At 44.5% G+C, this 20,377-nt stretch overlaps 1 protein-coding gene across 5 annotated transcripts in view; it reads left to right on the top strand.

The window, feature by feature from the left end:
* The window catches only part of CNTNAP2 (contactin associated protein 2), a 2,042,838-nt gene that overhangs the window by 1,765,373 nt on the left and 257,088 nt on the right, over positions 1-20,377 (top strand). For all 5 annotated transcript variants that reach the window (XM_084977536.1, XM_084977535.1, XM_084977534.1 and 2 more), the window contains one exon: positions 19,354-19,524. In XM_084977536.1, the coding sequence (XP_084833662.1) occupies positions 19,354-19,524 (171 nt within the window). The remainder of the gene's footprint in view (positions 1-19,353; positions 19,525-20,377) is intronic.

Below are 20,377 nucleotides of genomic sequence, written 5' to 3'. Positions count from 1 at the left end.
TTAGCAAGCCCTGCAGATTATTCTAGTTCACACTGAAGTTTGTGAGCTGTTGATTATGAAGGAATAAAATATCAGACTGAAATCCGCAAAAAGAGCATCACCTGGGAAAAATAATCTGGAAGGAACACTACATTTCACTCATGGGAAATAATCCTTAACGGAATTGTGATACTTTATGAAAACTAATCAGGTCTAGTCTCTCACCTTCCAAATGATTTCCGTGAAAATTTTCTCCCTTCCTTCTCTGAGTTTTCTGATTAATACACTGTGGAATGCTTTATAGTTTTTCAAGTGTGAAACAGAGCAGAAGGGGAAAATTCCTATGGATTTTCTTTAAAAGGAAAGATATTTTGAAGTTTATTGTTAAAAGGAAAAGTCAGGAAATGGTTTTTCCTTTTTTCTGGGGTATGGTGAGTTTTGTTCACAGTGTTATTTTTATTAATGACTTTTTATTGTAAACTTCATGTTTCTCAAGTATAAAATTTGACCTTTTCTTCTACTTTATCAGTGTCCAAATTCATCATCACATGTAAACTTATTACTCAATTCTCGTTAGTGAAGAAAATGAGAATCGTTCACCATCCACTGTTATCCTAGTGTTATCTTACCCTCATCTGTCAGGAATCTTAGGCTGAGTATTTTTTCTGGGGGTATGTGTGTGCTGGCAGGAAAACATGAGTCGTGGCTGCAAGGTAGTTTCTGGATAATTATTGTAAGTGTAAATATAGACTATGGATATTGAAATATTTATCCCCACTCTGTGTCGATACCTGAAGTCCTATCACTAGAGATGAATTAGTTTGGATCTTAAAGCCATTTCAATCTTCAAGAATCTTTATTAAAATTAAAAAAAAAAAACAACTTAGGTGGTAATTGTTAAGCTATTGGAGCCATCCCATTTTAAAGGTTTTGTTGGCAGGTAGCTGAGAGCAGGATTGGCAGAGGGTCAGCTAGGGACCCCTTAGAGAGGTCATGGTTACAAGGGGCAGAAGAGGCCCGAAACAAAGCGTCACCTTCTGACATTCCTAAAGTCTCTCAAATGGGTTAATTCTCCCCATTTCCCTGGGATCCTATGCTATGAAGCCAGCAAAACTGAAATATGTATTCTTATGAAACATTGGAACAGAGAAACCTTACCCAGTGAGCAAGAGTGCTTCCGACTGGGAAAGATCAGGATCTTAATATCCCCTAACAGGACGAAAGTATTCATTAGCCCACCCAAGGGGAGAGGAGAGCCTTTGAGCCAGGGCCAAAGTGCTAGGGGAGTCTGGCCCCACGGCCAACTTTCCTTCAACACAAAGCTACTGGGGATGTCAGAGCTAGAGGATACCTTCTCCCAGCCAAACCCGTGCTGAAGGAAGTGGGTCCAGGGCTGCAAACTCAAGGTCCACTTTAAGCATGATAAGTGTCTTTGTGAAGAATGACAGCACAAACTTCAGTTCATTTGGAAAAATTGGACCCCTCACACGTGGTCTAAGGCAGTCTTCAGCAACACTGCACATGTTTGGACAACTTCTTCATCCATATAGGACTTTCGGGTTGAAGCCAATTTAGAGCAATTGGCCTCTTTCGCAAGTATGTTCCACCTCAGTGCAATGAATCTTCTCTTCCTTTGTCACATGCGACCGGAAATGATGTTAAATTCAGCTCAGTGTCATATGAAAAAAAAAATCATAAATAGTTTGGTAAGGCACATAAAGAATAAATAAAATGTCTTCAGTATTTTGTCGTATGAGATCATTTTTAAGCTACTCTTTCTGAATAACTTCAACAAATATTACTGAGCTCATCACATCCCTGATGTGGTAACAAGGTTTGATTTAGTCAAGTAGGGAACTCCACCTCCAGGTGGAAGTTGATCTTTTGAAGCCTTCCTTGGCTATTAGACTCCGTGACCCACAGCTCCCAAAAGGATGGACCCCAGGCAGTATGTCTCATTTATTCTACAATGTTAGTGAGCACCTACTGAGTGCCAAATAAGGTCTAGGGGCCAGAAGTACAGCGAAGAACAAAGTAGGCAAAGCACTTGCCTGCCTGGACCAAATATACTAGTTCAGGAAAGACAGCCAATAAATAAGCAAACTTAAGATATAAATAGATATTTTAAATAGTGGTACCTGCTATGAAAATGAAATCCATGGGGGATGACCAAGGATGACTTGAGGGTGGATTTTTCCATTTCTTTGAGGAGGTGGCATTGGCTCTGAGGAGGTGACTGACTTCTGAGTGAGGGAAGTAGTTTCTTATTCCAGGAAGAAGAAACAGGTCTTAAGATTGGAATAGGCTTTGTATTTTGGGTTTTTTGTTTGTTTGTTTTTGGTGAGACCAAAAAAAAAAAGTGTTTATTAAGAGAGGATAGAGAGGCGTTCCCATCATGGCGCAGTGGTTAACAAATCCAACTAGAAACCATGAGGTTGCAGGTTCGATCCCTGGCCTTGCTCAGTGGGTTGAGGATCCAGCATTGCCGTGAGCTGTAGTGTAGGTCACAGAACGTGGCTCAGATCTGGTGTTGCTGTGGCTGTGGCATAGGCTGGCAGCAACAGCTCCGATTGGACCCCCTAGCCTGGGAACCTCCATATGCCGTGGGAGGGGCCCTAGAAAAGACAAAAAGACAAAAAAAGAAAAAAAGGAGCGAGAGAGAGAAGACAGGTGTGGAGAAAGTGCAGACAGGCTTTGGTTTCAGGGGAGGGGGGAGGACAGGCAGCAGAAAGAGAGACAGAGAGAAAGAGAGAGACACATGCTTTGGGGGTAGTTTAAATCACTTGTACGGAACAGTCTTCTGGGCTTCCTCTGGCCAATCATCTTGCTTCGTCTGGCCTTGACCTCACATTTGGCCTGACTTCAGCACCCCACTACCCTGTGTGCATGTGCATCTTTTAGCCAAGATGGATTCCAGCACAGGGGTCTCTGAGAAGTTGACAGGATGTAACAGGTTCTGTATTTTGAAGAAGAGAAAGAAGGTTGGTGAGGCTGGAACCTGGGGAGCGAAGGAGAGAGTGGAACAGGATGATGTCAGAGACAGAGACGAGTAATGAGGTCCCCGAACGCTGGATCCTCCGTGAGGTCTGGGCTGTGCATGATGTGCAGAGGGCTCTCAGGATGGCGCAGAGCTGGGTGTTTTCTCCCCAGGCTCCCTGCACATTGCAGAAGAATCTCCTCTCAGTCTCCTCCAGCTGACATTTGAAGACAAGGACACGGTGGCATCTTCAAGCTCTTTTCACCTGCAAGGAAGCCAGGAGAAGATCCCATAGGAATGTTCTGAGGGTTAATCTCTCTATTTACAAGAAAAGCTGAGGGCTGTCGGGGAGGGAGAGGGACTTGCTAAAAGAATGGCAGCATTTGTCATGGGAAGAGTATTGATGGTGAAGCCGTGGGACCTGCATTTTGTGGGGGTTAATTTTCAATTAAAATATAGTTGTTTTACAATATTATATTAGTTTCAGGTATACAACATAGTGATTCAGTATCTTAACAGATTATACTCCATTTAAGGTTAGACCTGGGTTTAAAATGACACTCTGAGGGTTCACGTTAAAATTTCTGTGTGTCAGTTTCCTCCTAGGAAAAATGGAGATAATACCTAGGACCTCAGGTGATGGTGTGACGATGGTGATAAAGCTTGTATTGAAACATTGCTTGGAACAGGGTTTGGTAGGTTTTAGTGATATTTATAAGTATTAATAACCCTGTGAAGTTAACTATTAATAAACGAGGTCCAGAGTAAGTATCAATGAAGAAAAGTTTGCTTGTGGCCAGAAAAAAATGCATTGTGAAAAGAAAGTTTTACAACGTCATTGTTAGTTGGTTAGTGACTTAGACAGACCAGGGCAGTTTATAGTCTAGGAAGGCTTCAGTGCCCCTGAAGCCTTACATGTGAATGGTACAGCCTCAGGAACCTCACTCTGCCTCAGGATATGGAAGAAGGTCTCTTTCTCCCACTGCAGCTCCAGTTTGGCTTCAGGGCGAGACTCAGAGATCTAGAATCCAGATGCAAAAGCCAGGGCCTCCTGTGCCCGCATGGCCTAGTCCCATTGTGGAAATTCCTTTCAAAAACAATAACCAAAATGGAGATCCCGTTGTGACACAACAGAAGCAAATCCATGAGGATGCAGGTTCAATCCCTGGCCTCGCTCACTGGGTCAGGGATCGGGCATTGCTGTAAGCTGTGGTGTAGGTCGTAGACGTGGCTTAATGATCCGGCGTTGCCATGAGCTGTGGTGTAGGTCACAGATGCGGCTCAGATCCCGCATTGCTCTGGCTGTGGTGTAGGCCTGCAGCTGTAGCTCCGATTTGACCCCTAGCATGGGAACCTCCATATGCCGCTGTTGCAGCCCTAAAAAGCAAAATAACAGTAATAGCAATAATAATAATAATAATGGAAGAATAACCTGACCTTTATTTGTGTCTCACAAGGAACATCCAAGGTCATTGAGTTCCTTTACATTCTCTTCCACCTGCTCTGTGCACCATGTTTCTCCATCGCACTCCACTTTTGTTCAACCCCATCCTCAGTCCTTCCCCAGAACTCCCTTTCTTGCAGCTTTGCTTCCTCTTCTGCTGACCTTCCTCTTTCTTCTTTCTACTCTCTCTCTCTCTTTTTTTTTTTTTGTCTTTTTTGCTATTTCTTTGGGCCGCTTCTGCGGCATATGGAGGTTCCCAGGCTAGGGGTCGAATCGGAGCTGCAGCCTCCGGCCTACGCCAGAGCCACAGCAACGCGGGATCCAAGCCGCGTCTGCAACCTACACCACAGCTCACAGCAAAGCCGGATCGTTAACCCACTGAGCAAGGGCAGGGACCGAACCCGCAACCTCATGGTTCCTAGTCTGATTCGTTAACCACTGCGCCACAAAGGGAACTCCTCTACTCTCTCTTTTACAGACACACACACACACACACACACACAAAACCCAGGTCCTTCCCAATACAAATCTATTCATTACCATCCACAAAGGTCACCAGTATTAAAGTTTGATGTCCTTCTAGACTTTTGTCTTTTATTCTGTGCTTAAATGAATAGAAGACACACACACACGTATAATGGTGTGTATATTCTGTATATTGTGTATATACGTGTATACATATATATGTATCAGGCACATATACAACACCCACATCTACTTTTTAACAAAATTGGGCTGTCATGTACATTTTATCCTAAAAACGTCATGGCACTTCACAATAAGAAATTGACCCTTTGCTTTGGTCTATTTTATTGTTTTTACCACATTGTATTATCCACCATAACAGATTTATACATTGTGATTGTTCACATTTTTTTACTATTAAAAACTCTTTAAAATTTTACAAACCAGTGAAGCACCAAACTAAAAATGCGTGGGTATGGGGGGGTGTGTGTGTGTGTGTGTGTGTGTGTGTGTGTGTGTGTTTGTACATGCACACATGCGCATGTGTGTGTGTGTTCCACTCAAGGTGGAGGGGAGAAGATTAAGGAGAAAGTCAAGTGGATTGAAATCAGCAATAAAGCGACCATCCTCCAATACTAAATGTACTTGAGATTTATTCCCCTGCATCTGTAGGTAAATGTCCTTCTGTTCTTGAAACAATAAATCCCCATAAACTTCCCATAAAGTTTTGCAGAGGTGAAATGTGAGATCGGTTCCATCAGAATCCATTCGGTGCTCTGTTTGTGCACCTTCGGATCTGAATTTTAAAGCCCCTGCCTTTCCTCCAGAGCCAAAGACTGAGAAAAGGTCAGGATGCAGCATGTTTTGAAGCTGCTGTGCTCAGGGTGGCTGCCAGACTGTTGGAAATAATTGCTTTCAAACCCCAGATTATGCCACCATGTCCTCCATTTCAAATTAGCATAACCTACAGCACCAGGCGGTGGCAGTTAAAACTTTAACTTTTGTTTTGTGTTAGAATCTAAATTCACTTTTTTAAATATTGAGGTTCTCAAGTAGCTCACTCTGGGTGGGCACCCTTCCCACTGCCCTCAATAACCCCAAAGGCAAGAGAGAAGCCAAAACCTCCACATTACATTGGACATTTCAGAGTGGAAAATGTAAGTCTGATTGTACAGTGGCACATCATACTGAATTTCATTGTAGTAATTCCAATGTTTCAGTATCCAGTGTGCTTTCACACCACATTTTGCTCAATCAGTGTGGCGTGAGGTTCTGCCACCTGGGGCTGCAGCAGCGCCTCTTTGTTCGGTGAGAATCTTTTCTGCTGCAGCCCAACTGGGCCCCGGTGCACTTGGCATGTGCCCTTGGGTCTGCAGTGCCATGATAACTGCACACTCTGCAGTGTCTGCTGGGGACCATGCTTTTCACCTTTCAACCATTTCAGCGTCCAGTCACTACTCATGCCGCGTCCATCCTGCCCTCACACAAATGCCCAGATTCCTTCAAATTAGAGTTCTTCTAAATCAACATACCAGATGTTGTTGCACTCCCAGGGTTATATGTTTTAAGTATGTAACACAGTTATAAAGCTCCAACTAGTCTGACCTAATCCCAGGCCAACGTGTATCCTCTGCAATCATCTTGAATTCCATTTTGCAATCTTTACCCTTCTGATCAGACCAAAGCTTGGTGTCTACATATCCCAGCCTCACACTATAAAAACAGCACTAAGGAATCAGTCAATCCCCACCCCCCAAAAAAGAGAGTTCCCTGGTTGCCTAGCAGTTAAGGACCTGGTGTTGTCACTACTGTGGCTTCTGTCAGTGCTGTGGCGTGGGTTCAGTCCCTGACTCAGGGACATTTGCTTGCTGTGGGCATGGCCAAAAAAAGAATCACCATCACAAAATGGAATCATGTCCTCAGTGTGTCCTTTTATCCTCAAAGTCTGCACACTTATTTCAGCTTTAATGCATCATTCATATCTATATTAGAAATGATTTTCACTTAGTCACTGAATGGGATTTGTTTTCAGGCTTTCTTTTGGCTGTGTCCCCTTCTTTTAGAGGCTCTCTGAGTTAAGAAACTGCAGCATGTTACATACAAATGCCAACCAGCCGCCTCATGCCTACGTGCCTAGAAATACATGTTCATTTTCTATCACTATTAATAACAAGAGGCATAAAGGAATTTTTTGGCCCTTTTATAATTCTTTGGTATTCCATAGTACTTCTGCTGTTGCTTTACTGCGTTACCACAACGCTATGAGAAAGGGGCTATTTTTCTAACTTACCAACAGGCTTATTTATGTGTCATTACAGAACAGGTTTTAAAAGCTGACCTTTGCTTGTTCATCTCCTCCGTTTTGCACCTTGGCTTGTCCAATTGCTTGACTGACCTTATTCCTGGAGACACAAGGACCATGTTAATTCCATAGGAAAATGACAGTTATCTAGAAGTAGGACATGTGAGTCTTTTTATTTCCCGTAATGAAAAGAGCACCAAAGGGAAACTTTGATGTGCGTAACATAATTGTAGAGGTCATACCAATCCATTAGTCCATGGGTACAGCCCTTGCCATGTTCACATCCACTATTCTGCTGAAAGGGGTGGCTTTCTCCCACATTTTACCCTAATGGATTTGGTATAAAATCTGTTTTTCCATGGCTGTGGGGCTCTGGGGGGTTTGTAGTCTATCAACACGAAGGGGCTGCCTCTCATTACAGCCCCTTCTCTGAACGGCAGCCGAGGGTGGCCACCATTCTGCCAGGACCATCTTTCATTTGCAGTGGGCAGACCATAAAGTGGGAGCTTAGTAGTATTAGACCGTGAATTACAATGATACCAAAAGAGGGAAAACTAAGAGGAAGCAGACAGCAAAGGGAGACCTAGTAAAGACAGAAGCGACATCTCTGCATAGCCAGTCTCTGAGTAGGGAAATGCCAAATACGCCTAAAAGTCCAAATAAGTCATGACGAGCCTAGAAAAGCTTCTGTCCCTGTGGGCTAAATAACTCCAGTTCTGAAACTGTGGAAGGTCGGTTTGAAGATGGTCATGTCGAGGAATGGTATTAACGGGTAGTGGGATTATCAATGCTTCAAATTAAAAAAAAAAAAAAGAAAAAGAAACACCGCATATTGATCACCTCTGTGTGTCAGGCCAGATACCACAGAGAGAAAGAAATAGAAAATGTGGTCTCTACTCTCTGAAGTCCACAGCCTAGCAGAGGAGAGGAACACATGACAGTAACTGTAATAATGCAGTAAGCTGGGTGCAGTGATAGACACAGGATGTCACAAAGGCTCAAGGAAGGTGCAGCACCCACCTACGGAGGAGGCAGAAGGGCATCCGGGGCAGGTGACATCTGAACTGAACCTTAAAGGAGAGAAGGACTCAGGTCAGATGCAGTGTGTGAGTTTGGGAGGGTAGGAGAGGGGGCGGATGGAGAAAAAGACAATCCAAAATGACAAAATCATGCAAATAAAGACAAGGGGTCCATGCACTGCCCTGTGGACAGTGGGAACGGGGCTATGGCTGAGCTTACATTCTACAGCAAGGGGTAGGGAGAAGGGAGATTGGAGAATATAAATTGGGTTCATGTGCCACGGCGGGGAGCTTGCAGTGCATTCTGAAGGCATTCGGAACCACTGGGGTTTTACTCAAGAGAGTGACACGGTCAGTTGTGCATCTTAGAGAGGTTTTTCTCTTGGCTTTTAAAGGCTGGATTTAAGATACCAGCACTGAGAGCAGAACCTTAAGTTAGCGCAGATCCAGGCACGAGATCATGGCCGAGCCCAAAGCAGCGGGAGTGAAGGGGCTGGCACCCTGCAGAATATTTCAGAGGGGAGGTTATCAGGCCTTGGGGATGGGTTGCAAACCCAGCAATGACTCCATGTTTCTGGCTTGGGTGACAGAGTGGGAGCAGCTCCTAAGTGGAGAACCCTTCAAACAGAATTAGTTGGGAAGAAATATGTGGTCACTTTTAGTCATTTAGCATTTGACATACTTGTAGGTTCACATAAAGCTGTCCGGGAAGAAATACAGGTGTTAATCTTAAACTCATAGTAGAGCTTTATGCACACCTTTGAGAATCATTAGCCTAAGGTTAGGTCAATGATGAAAGTAGGTGAATCACTCAGGAAAAGAAAGAAACACAGAAGATTCATCCCTGGAATATACGAGCCTTTGAAAATTCGGCAGTCTGCAGAGTCGCCCTCCCGTGGCCATTCCGTGTATTACACCACATGTTAAATAGTTACAGTACCAACCTGCAGGCAGGAGGATATAGATTTGTTCTGCCACCTCCAAATGTAACAGAGTTCCATTATTGCTAAAGCAAACAGATGGTCCCACAATCCCGTATTTACCAGAATATGAGAGAGTCAGTCTTGCTATTCTGTCCTTGTTTGGAATCATTCACCTAGAAACTTTTGGGGTTTACCCAAGACAGAAATTTGAGTGAAGATCAGGAAGCCCACATGTTTCCATTCTATACCTAGTTATTCATTTCTCCACTTCTGGTTATTAACTGTTAATTTAAACCCCAGTGTCCTCAGGATGACTCAGGTATAACTCATAGGCCCAGTAAGGAAGCTTTGAGATTTAGGGAATCTAAGCTCAAGACCCTGAAGAGCTTTACAGAAGATCTTAGACCTTAGCCCCCCACCTCCAAACATCTAGGCACACACAACTATTTCAAGCATTCAAAGGAAATAGGATGACCTCTTAAGTACTGTTATGTTTAAATGTACCATTAATGTATTTGATAGGTGAGTGACTAATTGGAACCATCCTGTTTTATCGCATCCCCCCCCCCCAGCCTAGCTATCGGTCACCCTACAGCAGAGCAGGAAGTGCCCCAAGTGAGCCTCATAACCTTTGGGGCCTCATCATCATATTTCTTTTTCTCCAAGGGACCCCATCCCCATTCTTGCCCAGAGGAACCCCAGATCACAGAGACACAGGATGAAACTTTTTGTTGACTCCTCTCCCAAGGTTATAGCATCACCCCTCTGGGTTGTGACCATGGAAACAGCTTGCTGGAGAGGAGGAAACCCTGCAGAGGGAATGGCTGACTCCAGGGCAGGTCTTAACTTGCAGCCTTAGTTCTGAGTTGAGCTCACCCTATAAAATGAGGCTGAGCACAGAACAAAGCTACTTTTACCTTTCCTGAATGCACAAAATAGTTTAATTAAGGAAGTAATTTTTCTCTACCCATAAGGACACCTCTACAAATAGACTCAAATCTGCATGCAAATGAAGCCATCTGGTTTATTGTTGTAAATAGCACTCAGCCAGAGTAAACAATAGAAGCCTCATTCCATAACTCAAAGAATACTCTAATTCCTAACCTTTTGGTCACTAAAAATGTTCAGAATAATTAGTCTGCTCAGAGCTGGTATTTACTTGGGAAAGTGCGTGCCACTTTACCGGGAGCTATAGATATGCTTCAATGCAGTCCCAGCGCTGGGCCGTTTGGTGGCTTGGAAAGGATGGGTGAGTCCACTGACTTCCAGGCCACGCCAACCACCACACCCCCACTAAGCCACAGCCAGTGGGGAGCCGCATGCAGGCTTCTTAGGCCAGCCCAGTCAGTACCAAGCCCTCCAGCCACTGCGTCTTCACCTTTTCCTCATTATCTGTTCCCCCCAAGGAAGAAGGAAGGACACCAGGCCAGACACGTCTCCTCACCATCTCTGCCCATCACGCATCTCTGCTCACCTTCATTCAAATGAAATGAGTGGTAGTGTTTAGGTGCCTCTGCTTTCTTAGTGTCTCTGTCACTCTCTTCATCAGATTTTTATGTAATGGCTTCTCTACAAAACCCTACAGCACATTGCTAGGGCTCCAGGATCAGTCTCATTTGTGTGTGTCCTGAATGGACTTTTTATAAAAGTCAATAAGGAGATGAAGAAAGAAGGAGCACAGAGCTTTGTAATCCAGTGAACAGGAAGCAGAGGAGCAGGGAGAGAGGAGGACAGGCTAATGGGCATGTGGGTGTGGGTGGCAGGTCGAGTTGTGGGTGGCACTAGCCCTGGTGGGGCTGGTTTTCTGCTCTCCCTGCAGAGAAGCAGGCCCAGGAGGCCCAGGAGGAGCTCAGGCTTGTGGGCTTGCTCTTCACACCTTTAAGGAATAGAAGTCCTCTCCCAGCCTCCCTGCTCCTTGGCCAGGCACTGGACATTGACTAGAAAGGACACCAAGCCCACTGCCCACCTCCCTCTCCATTTGCTGTGGTTAATAGCATGTGTAGGTTGGTTATTTTGTGCTCAGGGCTCTGCTAAGCACATTTCACGAATGATCTCCTGTGACTCCCAACAACCTTTATAAGAGGTTCCTGTGCTTTTCCCTCATACAAAGGAGGTCATTGCGATTTAGGAAGATCAAGACATCTGTCCAAAGTCACTTGGTGGGTTTGGGGAGGTGGATGATAGAGCCAGATTCTCTGATTCTGGAGCCTGCCCCATGGACCAGCCCTGGGTAGCTTCACCAAGTGACAGGCCAGTGCACCCCCCCACCAATTCACTCACTGTGTCCCCTCCCATCCCTACCCCAGCCCCCCTGCTCCCCACTCTTGCTGCCAACACCAAACAGGGAACCTCAGCGTTTCATGTGTTCAGTTGACTTCTTACCGACAGTACAGGAATGCAGGTCCAGACTGTTGACAGGCAGATGAAAGCAAGCTGATAAATTCCATGAAGTTCAAGAATTGGAGCCATCAAAATGCTGGCTAGGGAGGGTGGAGGCGGGGGGGGGCGCTCCAAAGTCTGGTTAGAGGTCTGTGTAAATGTCAGTTAGACCTCAGTTCACTTCCTCCCACCTGACCAGTGACCATCCTCTTCTACCCAAGCGGGAGGTGAGAGCTTTTCACTCCAAACACTAGGCACCAAAGAGGACAGGGTGAAACTCCTTTATTAAAACAGAATGAGGAGTTCCCATCGTGATGCAGGGGAAATGAATCCGACTAGGAACCATGAGGTTTCAGGTTCGATCCCTGGCCTTGCTCAGTAGGTTAAGGATCCGGTGTTGCCGTGAGCTGTGGAGTAGGTCGCAGATGCGGTTCAGATTCTGTGTTGCTGTGGCTTTGGCATAGGCCAGCGGCTACAGCTCCAGTTGGACCCCTAGCCTGGGAACCTCCGCATGCCACGGATGCGGCCCTAAAAAGACAAAAAAAAAAAAAAAAAAAAAAAAAAAGAATGAAACATGGAAATCTTAAGTTTGAACCCCTTTTGCCTCCCAACTCTGACCACCACACATGTATGCCTCATGAAATTGGAGCATTTTTCTCTCTAGAAATTGAATGATCTGTAACCAAAAAATTAAGAGGCCTCAGATACTGACACTGGCAGGGGCCTTTCCGTGGGACAGGGTGCTCTTCACATTTTGATGAAACCCACTAGTCAGCAAATCACCCCCATGCCCAGACACACACTCACAGGGCATCCAGGCAGCTTTCTGGTACCTTATGGTCCAGTCCGAATGCACAGAAAGACTCAGCAACCACTGAAGGGAACATCAGAGACCTCAGGAAAGAAGGAGCTGAAACTTAAAATGGGCGAGGAAGAAACAGACAAAACAGAAGGCAGAAGAAAACTTTAAACAATTAAATCAATAGTCTCAGACAAATGAGAGAAGACATTGCATCCAAAACCTAGAACAGAGTGCTCTAAAAATGAGGACTGTCACATAAGAAATAATACTTGGAGATTAAAAATCTGATTGCTGAAATAAAAACACAATAGCAGTGTCAGAAAAAGAAGCAAGGAACGTCCAAGGAAGGAGATCACAAGAGAAAAAGATCAAAATGAGGAATGCAACGGAGCAAGAGAAAGAAGGATGAATATGACACTAATAGGTGTTTAAGAACCAGGGCTCAAGGAAATCATATCTGACGTGGGAAAAGACCCACATCAAGGCCATCGTATAACCTTGCAACTAAGGGAGTTAAAGGAAAGATCCTGAAAAAACCATGAGTAATATAGGAGAGGAACGTTTTCCTCGATCCTCTAAGGACCCTTGCTGGATTTAATTAAAACGAAAAAAAGCATACAAATTGATTTAACATAAGTTTTACATGACAAGGGAACCCTCTGAAGGAAATGAATATCCGAAGAGATGGTTCAATCTGAGTGTTAAGATGCTCGGTTTGATGGTGTGTAGAAAGTCAAGGAAAGACGGGACGGGATGGACTGTGAGCTGCATGTAGTCACCCTGCAAGGCCTGTTCCTCGCTGCCTCTCTGTCCCTCTGTCTTTGGAGGGGAGAATTCTCCTGTCCTCCAGGCACAGGGGGCACCTCACAAGAGACTTTCCTGATGGCTCCAGAGGAAACCAGGAGGTCCTCATGCACCTGCCCTTCTTCACTTTACTTCAGCTGGACATATCCAGTCTGTGCAGGTGCCATAGCTGGGGGTAGCATGTTCTGAGCCCCTCGAGTTACATGCACAGTATAATAGTGATCAGAAAGCATTCATTTTCTCAACAGCAACACTGAGAGCTTGAAGACAGTGGAGAAATGCCTTTAAACCTCCAGGGGAAATTAATTTCCTGGAGGGCTCAATTACATGTGAAAATTACATGTGAAAGCAGAGTCATGACTCTGTGAGGGTTTAGGAAGTTGACCTCACACCTATCTTTTCTCAAGAAGCTACTTGAGGATGTGCTCCATGAAAATGAGGGTGTGAATCCAGACAGAGGGGTCACTCAAAGTCACAGAGATCCAGGAGTGTGGGGATTTAATACTAAAGAGTGACTAGAGGACTTTCCCATTGTCAGCACAGGAGGGAACTTGCCCTGTCCCAGCACAGGAGCTGTGCAGCTGCCCCTGAGAAAAACCAGCTGAGATAGTGGCAGAAGAGGGGAGGCTGTCGTGCCATCCCACCTTGGAACGAAGATGCAGTTCTGGGTTGCCTGATGTGTTTAATGTCAGAAACTTTTTGAGAAAGGTTTTACGGGTGTGTTGGAGCATTTGGAATGAATTCATGACAGATACATAAAAAACTAAGCATTTTTTTTAAAATAGGTAACTTGATTCTAGGGAAACAAACTTATACATAAAAGGGAAATACTAGATTTCACTAATTGGCTAATTAATGAATAACAAATAGTCTTAAAATATAAGTATAAAGTTTCAGTATACCCCAAAATGTGTGATTTTGCTCTTTGGGAAGAAGATGGAGAAAGGAAATAAGGATGTTTGTTTGGAAAAATGCTCAGTTCTCTGTTCTTTTGGTGGTTCAGCAGTAACGAACCTGGCTAGTATCCATGGGGCCACTAGTTTGATCCCTGGCTTCACTCGGTGGGTTAAGGATCCGGCATTGCCATGAGCTGTGGTGTAGGTTGCAGACATGGCTTGTGTCCCACATTGCTGTGGCTATAGTGTAGGCTGGTAGTTCCGATTCATCCCCTAGCCTGGAAATTTCCATTTACCGCAGGTATGGCCCTAAAAAGCCAAAAAAAAAAGAAAAAAAAATGCTCAGTTCTCATCTTGCATTCAGTTAGTCAGTAGAGACTGTTTTAAATACATAAATTAATAAATATCTAAACAAGTATATTTTAGAGATACCAGAAAAGCTGACACTAAGAAATTGGGTTTGGCAGGGAGAGGGTGGAGCAGGGAATAGCCTTGCACCGTATCCCTTCTAGCACCACTTGACTTTTACAGGCATGCACATGTAATATTTTGTTAGAAATTAAAATTAGGCTTAAAATTAATTGCTACCCATCATAAAATATCCTTAGAAATTCTAAAGTCAGATCCCATATGAAATAATCACTGGTGAGATTAGAATAATCGCCCGTTGAAGAACTTGGGTGAATATATAGCACTGCATCTTCTGCCAGTGATTCACAGAGGTTAGAAGTGATGGTGGGTGGCAGCAAAGCCTGGTTTGCTGTCCCAGTCCTCCTGCATCCGCTAGAGCTATCTCCCAGGTTCCCCTTCCCACCTGAAATGAGACCAAGCCCTGCCCAAAATGTACTTTAAAAGCCTCTCCTATGACTGACTCATCCCCAAGCTAATAGAACCTTCCACCTCACCCCAACTGTTTTGCCCAGCCTTTGATGACTATCTCCTCTGCCCTGGGCTGGGTCCGCAGCCCCTTTCCACCTGCCTCGTTATTCTGTTACTGTGGACAGGCTCAGACATTTACTTCTGTTCTGCCTCACTCTTCCCCTCTCAGTTTCCATCCTTGCCAGCTTCTGCCTCTCCACGCTGGCTATCCCTGCCCCCTGCTGTGGCACCCATGTGTGCTCTCTAGAAAATCTCACACTGACTTGGTGTTCTCATCCAATGTTGCTTTACCCTCTGTAGCATTGACCTTGAGAGCTGTGCAAATTGCAGCCATTTCAACAACCTTAAGGTTATGAGACCATCAGTCCTGCAAATGTGTGGCATCGTTCAAAGAAGTCTATAGGGAATAATAGGAATTAAGTCATTGATAAGGAAAATTATGGTGTGCTACTACAGCTGTGTTCAGTTATAGTGCTAAAGCAGCATTAGCTTTTATTTGTGTTTATTTAATATCTTCAGTACTCGGGTGGCTGTACAGTAGATTTTGTCCCATGAGGACTTGCCTATGGAGTGGTACTGGATAGAACTTATCCAATTGCTTACTTGCCCATTGATTTAATAATTATTTATTGAGTGCTTACTATGTTCCTGAGCCTAAGGTTACAGAGATGAAAACGGTTTTCTCACAGCTTTCAAGGAGCTTACGGTCAGCTGGGAGCAATATAAACAAACAATAATAATGCTATAAGCTCCATGCATCAGAAAGTGCACTGAGCCCCAGAAAAAGCATTCATGTTTTGTTATAAACCCAAATCCTAGAGATTAGGCAATGAACTCATCAGAAAAGGCCTCATGGAAGTTCATCAGGGTCTGAGTGGCAGCCCTGAACTTTGCTTTTTTTTTTTTTCTTTTGTCTTTTTGCCTTTTCTAGGGTGCTCCGGTGGCGTATGGAGGTTCCCAGGCTAGGGGTCTAATCAGAGCTGTAGCCGCCAGCCTACACCAGAGCCACAGCAACACCAGATCCGAGCCGTGTCTGTGACCTACAGCACAGCTCATGGCAACACCAGATCCTTAACCCACTGAACATGGCCAGGGATTGAACCTGCAATCTCATGGTTCCTAGTCAGATTGGTTAACCCTTAAGCCACAGCGGGAACTCCCCAAACTTTCTTATTATAACCCCTGTTCATCAAAGCCTTGAAGCTCCCTCCCAACAAGCTTACTTATGAATTCCGTCCATGTTCCACTATAGTCATATGTTATGTACATTATAAAGTATCACTAAAATAAGTATTTTAGGAATTCCTGTTGTGGCTCAGTGGGTTAAGTATCTGACTAGTATCCATGAGGATGCGGGTTCGATCCCTGGCCCTGCTCAGTGGGTTAAGGATCTGGCATTGCCATAAGCTGTGGCATAGGTTGCAGATGTGGCTTGGATCTGGCATTGCTGTGGCTGTGGCATAGGCCGCAGCTGCATCTCTGATTCAAGCACTAGCCTAGGAACTTCTGTGTCACAGGTGTGGCCATAAAAAGAAAATAATAAAATAAAATAACTATTTTAAAGGATGAAATGTTTAAAAAGTCTCACTAGAATTTCTAGTCTCTGCTTGAGTCTTAATGGCTCTCCTTCAGCACCTCCCAGTAAACACCTCAACTAACACCACCAGTCAGGTCCTGAATAGAGGCCTCACTGTTGCTGGTCAAGAATCTGGACTTAGTCAATTCATCTAGAGATTTGGGACAGTCCACAAGCAACGGCTCTGAAGATGGCACGTGATCATCCAGACATTTCCAGAAGGATGACTGGTAATCACCATGTGTACAGGCATCATTTCCCTGTGACTAGATCCATTCAAGAGACCAAATTAATTTCAACTTGTTTAGTGAATATAAAATGAGAACAAATGGAATTGCAATCTATAGGGATATTTCAGCAAATGGGAATAATGGATTAAACTATCCTTCTCCTCTCTAAGGATATTTCTGTCTGAATAACCAGCGCCAGACTTCAAATAAATCCTGACATATTTTCGTTTTAGCTTTCCTTTTTTCTAGAAGCCTTTTAGACAGCTGCCCTCCTGTTAATACATCACCACCTCAGAAAATAAGAATGCATTTGATTGGATTGAAACTCTGAAATGTTAATTGCATTTATGTCCTGGGATACAGCCTAAAGAGACAGAATGGGCTTTGCTTTAGGCTGAAGCATGTCTGGAGCTGATCTTTGCAGGCTCCTAGGTTGTTAAAGGCCTCTCACTGATTAGGATGAGCTGAATCCTGCCAGCTCTGGGGACACTGCATTGCATCCTAGAACTCTGATTGGTGAGAGGGTTGCAGCTTCAGCTTTTATCTTGAGAGGCCCTCATACTCAGCCAGCTGGGAGAGGTGAGCCTGAACTCCTGTCACTGTCCTGGAAGCCAGATCTCAAGCCAGGAAGAGGGCTCAGCTCCAGATGATAGCAACTTAAACAGTAGTTAAGATTCTTTTGTTTCTGGTATTTTTCTAAACAGCATCAATTATCACATCCTTCCCAAGAGGAAACCAGTCTATTTTTCTCCCACTGAGAGCTATCCTATCATATTGCAAATAGTTTTTAAAAATTCCTTAAAACTGCACTTAGATTTTTGGAACATCTTCCACAGCGGATTCCACCACCACTGTTTTTGCCTTAACAAAGACATTTACAGACGTTACTGCACTGACTTACTGGTTAAATATTACCACTCACTTATCTAGATGTCACTGTATGCTAGATGCCCTAAAAACAAAAATAAATAGCATTAATTAAATAAGAGGATAATTTAATATCTCATAAAATCGCAACATTTTATATTTAATTTAAACATATATTTAATATCTTTAAGTTAAAGCAGTACCAAAGTTAATTCTACTTAAAAATAGCAGTTGAATTTTTGCATATGTGCATTATTTGCATGAAAGGAAAGAAAAAAATATAGTCGATAGAAACTAAGAGAATGAAGGTAATTGATTCATTGTGTTCTCTGAAGGAAAGATATGGCAAAAATCGATTTAAAAATATATATGTATATATTTTAGATGTTAGAAGAAAATTTCCCACAGACAATTTAATGCTCTTATAGGCAACTGTAGTATTCTGTGACTCATGAATCGGGCAGCCGCCAATTCAGCATATAGACAGCATCTCGGAAGAGCTGTATAAGGCGAGAGATGTTTATAGACAACAGCAGCAGGAACAAGGAGGTTATGCTGGGCATGTGCGGATTGGCTGAAGCAGGGTTACTCCCCTTACAGGACCAGAGGGGAGGCTTGGAGCCTCAGGGACTCTGAGCTGAGCAGGCAAGTGCTGACAGGATGGCCTTCCTTCCCTGGGCGAGCTACGCCCAGAAACTCAGTTCAGTTTCGGTTGCTGACCCGTGGCTTAGCAAGAGTGACTCCATCTTGGGCCTCACCTGGTGACTTTAACATAGGTTTAGTTTTAAGGTAAAGGCCTTAGTAACTATTTTAAAGCATATCTATGTATTTTAGTCCTTAGCCATGCTAGCAAATGTACTCAGAAATGCACCCATTCAAAAGGAATTTCTCCCCTGGAGATAAAGTTGAGGGTCAGCACTTGGTGTCATATTAAACCCTTGGTCCATCTGTTCTAATGGAATGTGAGTCCTCCAGTTTGGTGCTTTTATTTTGACCTGGGAACCACCTTTCTCCTGGGGCCACTGGCTACTACCAGGCAATGAGTGGGGAGGCGGGTAGGTATGACTGTGTCCACCCCATGAGGTCAAGTGTAGAGCCCCTCAGGTGGGCTCAGGTCAGCACTCCTGTCCCACAAAGCACCCCACATCTCAGAGTGACCCCCAGAGTCCCCAGGGAGGAAGAGACTGGGGAGGAGACACTCCCTTTCCTGCAACTCACCTCTAGGGTTGGAGCAGGTGGGGAGGGGAAATGACCGGCCAGGTCATCTGGCCTTTTTCCTGGTTCCTAACTATGCAGGGTTTCATGCTCCCAGGGTTGTCTTCGTGCTGCACCTGTTCCTGGGGTCTGAGCAGCTGCAGGCCAGAAGCAGGCACTGCTCATTCCCAGGCAAAGGCAGATGAGAAGCAAGGGCAGAATACCAAAGACCCCATTCCCAGTCTGTCCCTCTAGGTCAAGCCCAGATGCTTCTTGTATCAACAGAAGCATGAGTTCAAAACAGCAACACCCACCAACCCAGTGACACCAGGATCCTCTCTCCATTTTCTCTTCTTTGGACAGAGACCCTCCAGGACTGCTCTTGATAGAACAATCAACCCTTAAACAAATATTTTGTAAACATACACACATATACCTTTGGGAATGTCAAAGATAGGTTTGTGGGGGTTTTGTGCAATGGTGTTCAGAAGGTAGAGGAGAAACAAGGGCTACTGTCAATGGAAATGTATTAAAACTCAAAGAAGTGGGTATCTTCTGCATCTCTGCCGCGATCAAGGTATAATTTGCCCTGTTTTCTTTCTTTGCTCCTTCCATAGGGAATTACTGGAATGCCGCCTCTTTCCCAAATCCATCATCCTACCTGCACTTCTCTACTTTCCAAGGGGAGACCAGTGCCGACATCTCTTTCTACTTCAAAACGTTAATCCCCCGGGGAGTGTTTCTTGAAAATCTGGGGAACACAGATTTCATCAAACTTGAACTGAAATGTGAGTATAAATTCTTTGTCAATTCATGAATAGCCATTCTTGTCACTTCAGGCTGATCTTAGCCCTGATTATGTCATTTCATTGGATTCAAACATCAGTGGTTTCCTTTCTTCCAGAAAAGACGGTAGAAGGTAGATGTATAACTTGAGAGAGACCTAGGTTCCTGCGTGCAGTAGGGGTGATAACGCAAAGCAAAATAGGAATGATTAAAATTAACACCTGCGGGAGTTCGTGAAGCAGCCTAGACAACAGTGTTGCCTTGTGCCATGGAACTCTGGGTCTGCAGCTTCCCAGAAGAGGCCCCACCTCCACACATCCTCGAAAGGCTGGAGTTCTGCTTGATCTAGCCCAGGGTACCGAAGCTAACAGAACTAGAGCCGGAGCAGATGCTGCCCAGCTCAGCTCAGCTTGCCTTGGATCCCAAGACTCATGAGGTCACGTGGCTCAGGGATGCCATCTGTGGAGGGAAGGGGGTCAGTAGATCTGAGAAGTGCAATCCTCATCACACCAGGGCCCTTTTATCCTCGGGGCATAAGTGCAGTGTAGGAATTTACGTCCACACACTTCCAAGGTTTATGAACATTTGCACACACCAGGCTCCCCTGGCTGTTCAGAACAAGACAGAATTAGAGAAGAAACAGGCGGCACCAGGAGTGAGGGGGAGCCAGTCAGTGCCCCTGTATCCCTGCACAAACATCAGGGCGCACTCCCCACATCAGACTGTCTTTCGTCCTTGGCCAAGCCCTTTATCTGAGTACCTGTGCTACTGGGTCTGGTCCGAGAATGACCCCAACCTCATTCTCCAGAAATATCTGATGGAATAGTTTTCTCTTTTGTAGTAATAATCATGCAA

This window comes from Sus scrofa, chromosome 9, assembly GCF_054392235.1.
Source record: "Sus scrofa isolate SSC_HxYL_T2T_F1_AM1 chromosome 9, Sscrofa_HxYL_maternal_Yorkshire_Landrace_v2.0, whole genome shotgun sequence".
Taxonomy (NCBI): domain Eukaryota; kingdom Metazoa; phylum Chordata; class Mammalia; order Artiodactyla; family Suidae; genus Sus; species Sus scrofa.
This window is presented reverse-complemented; position numbering and strand designations above follow the sequence as displayed.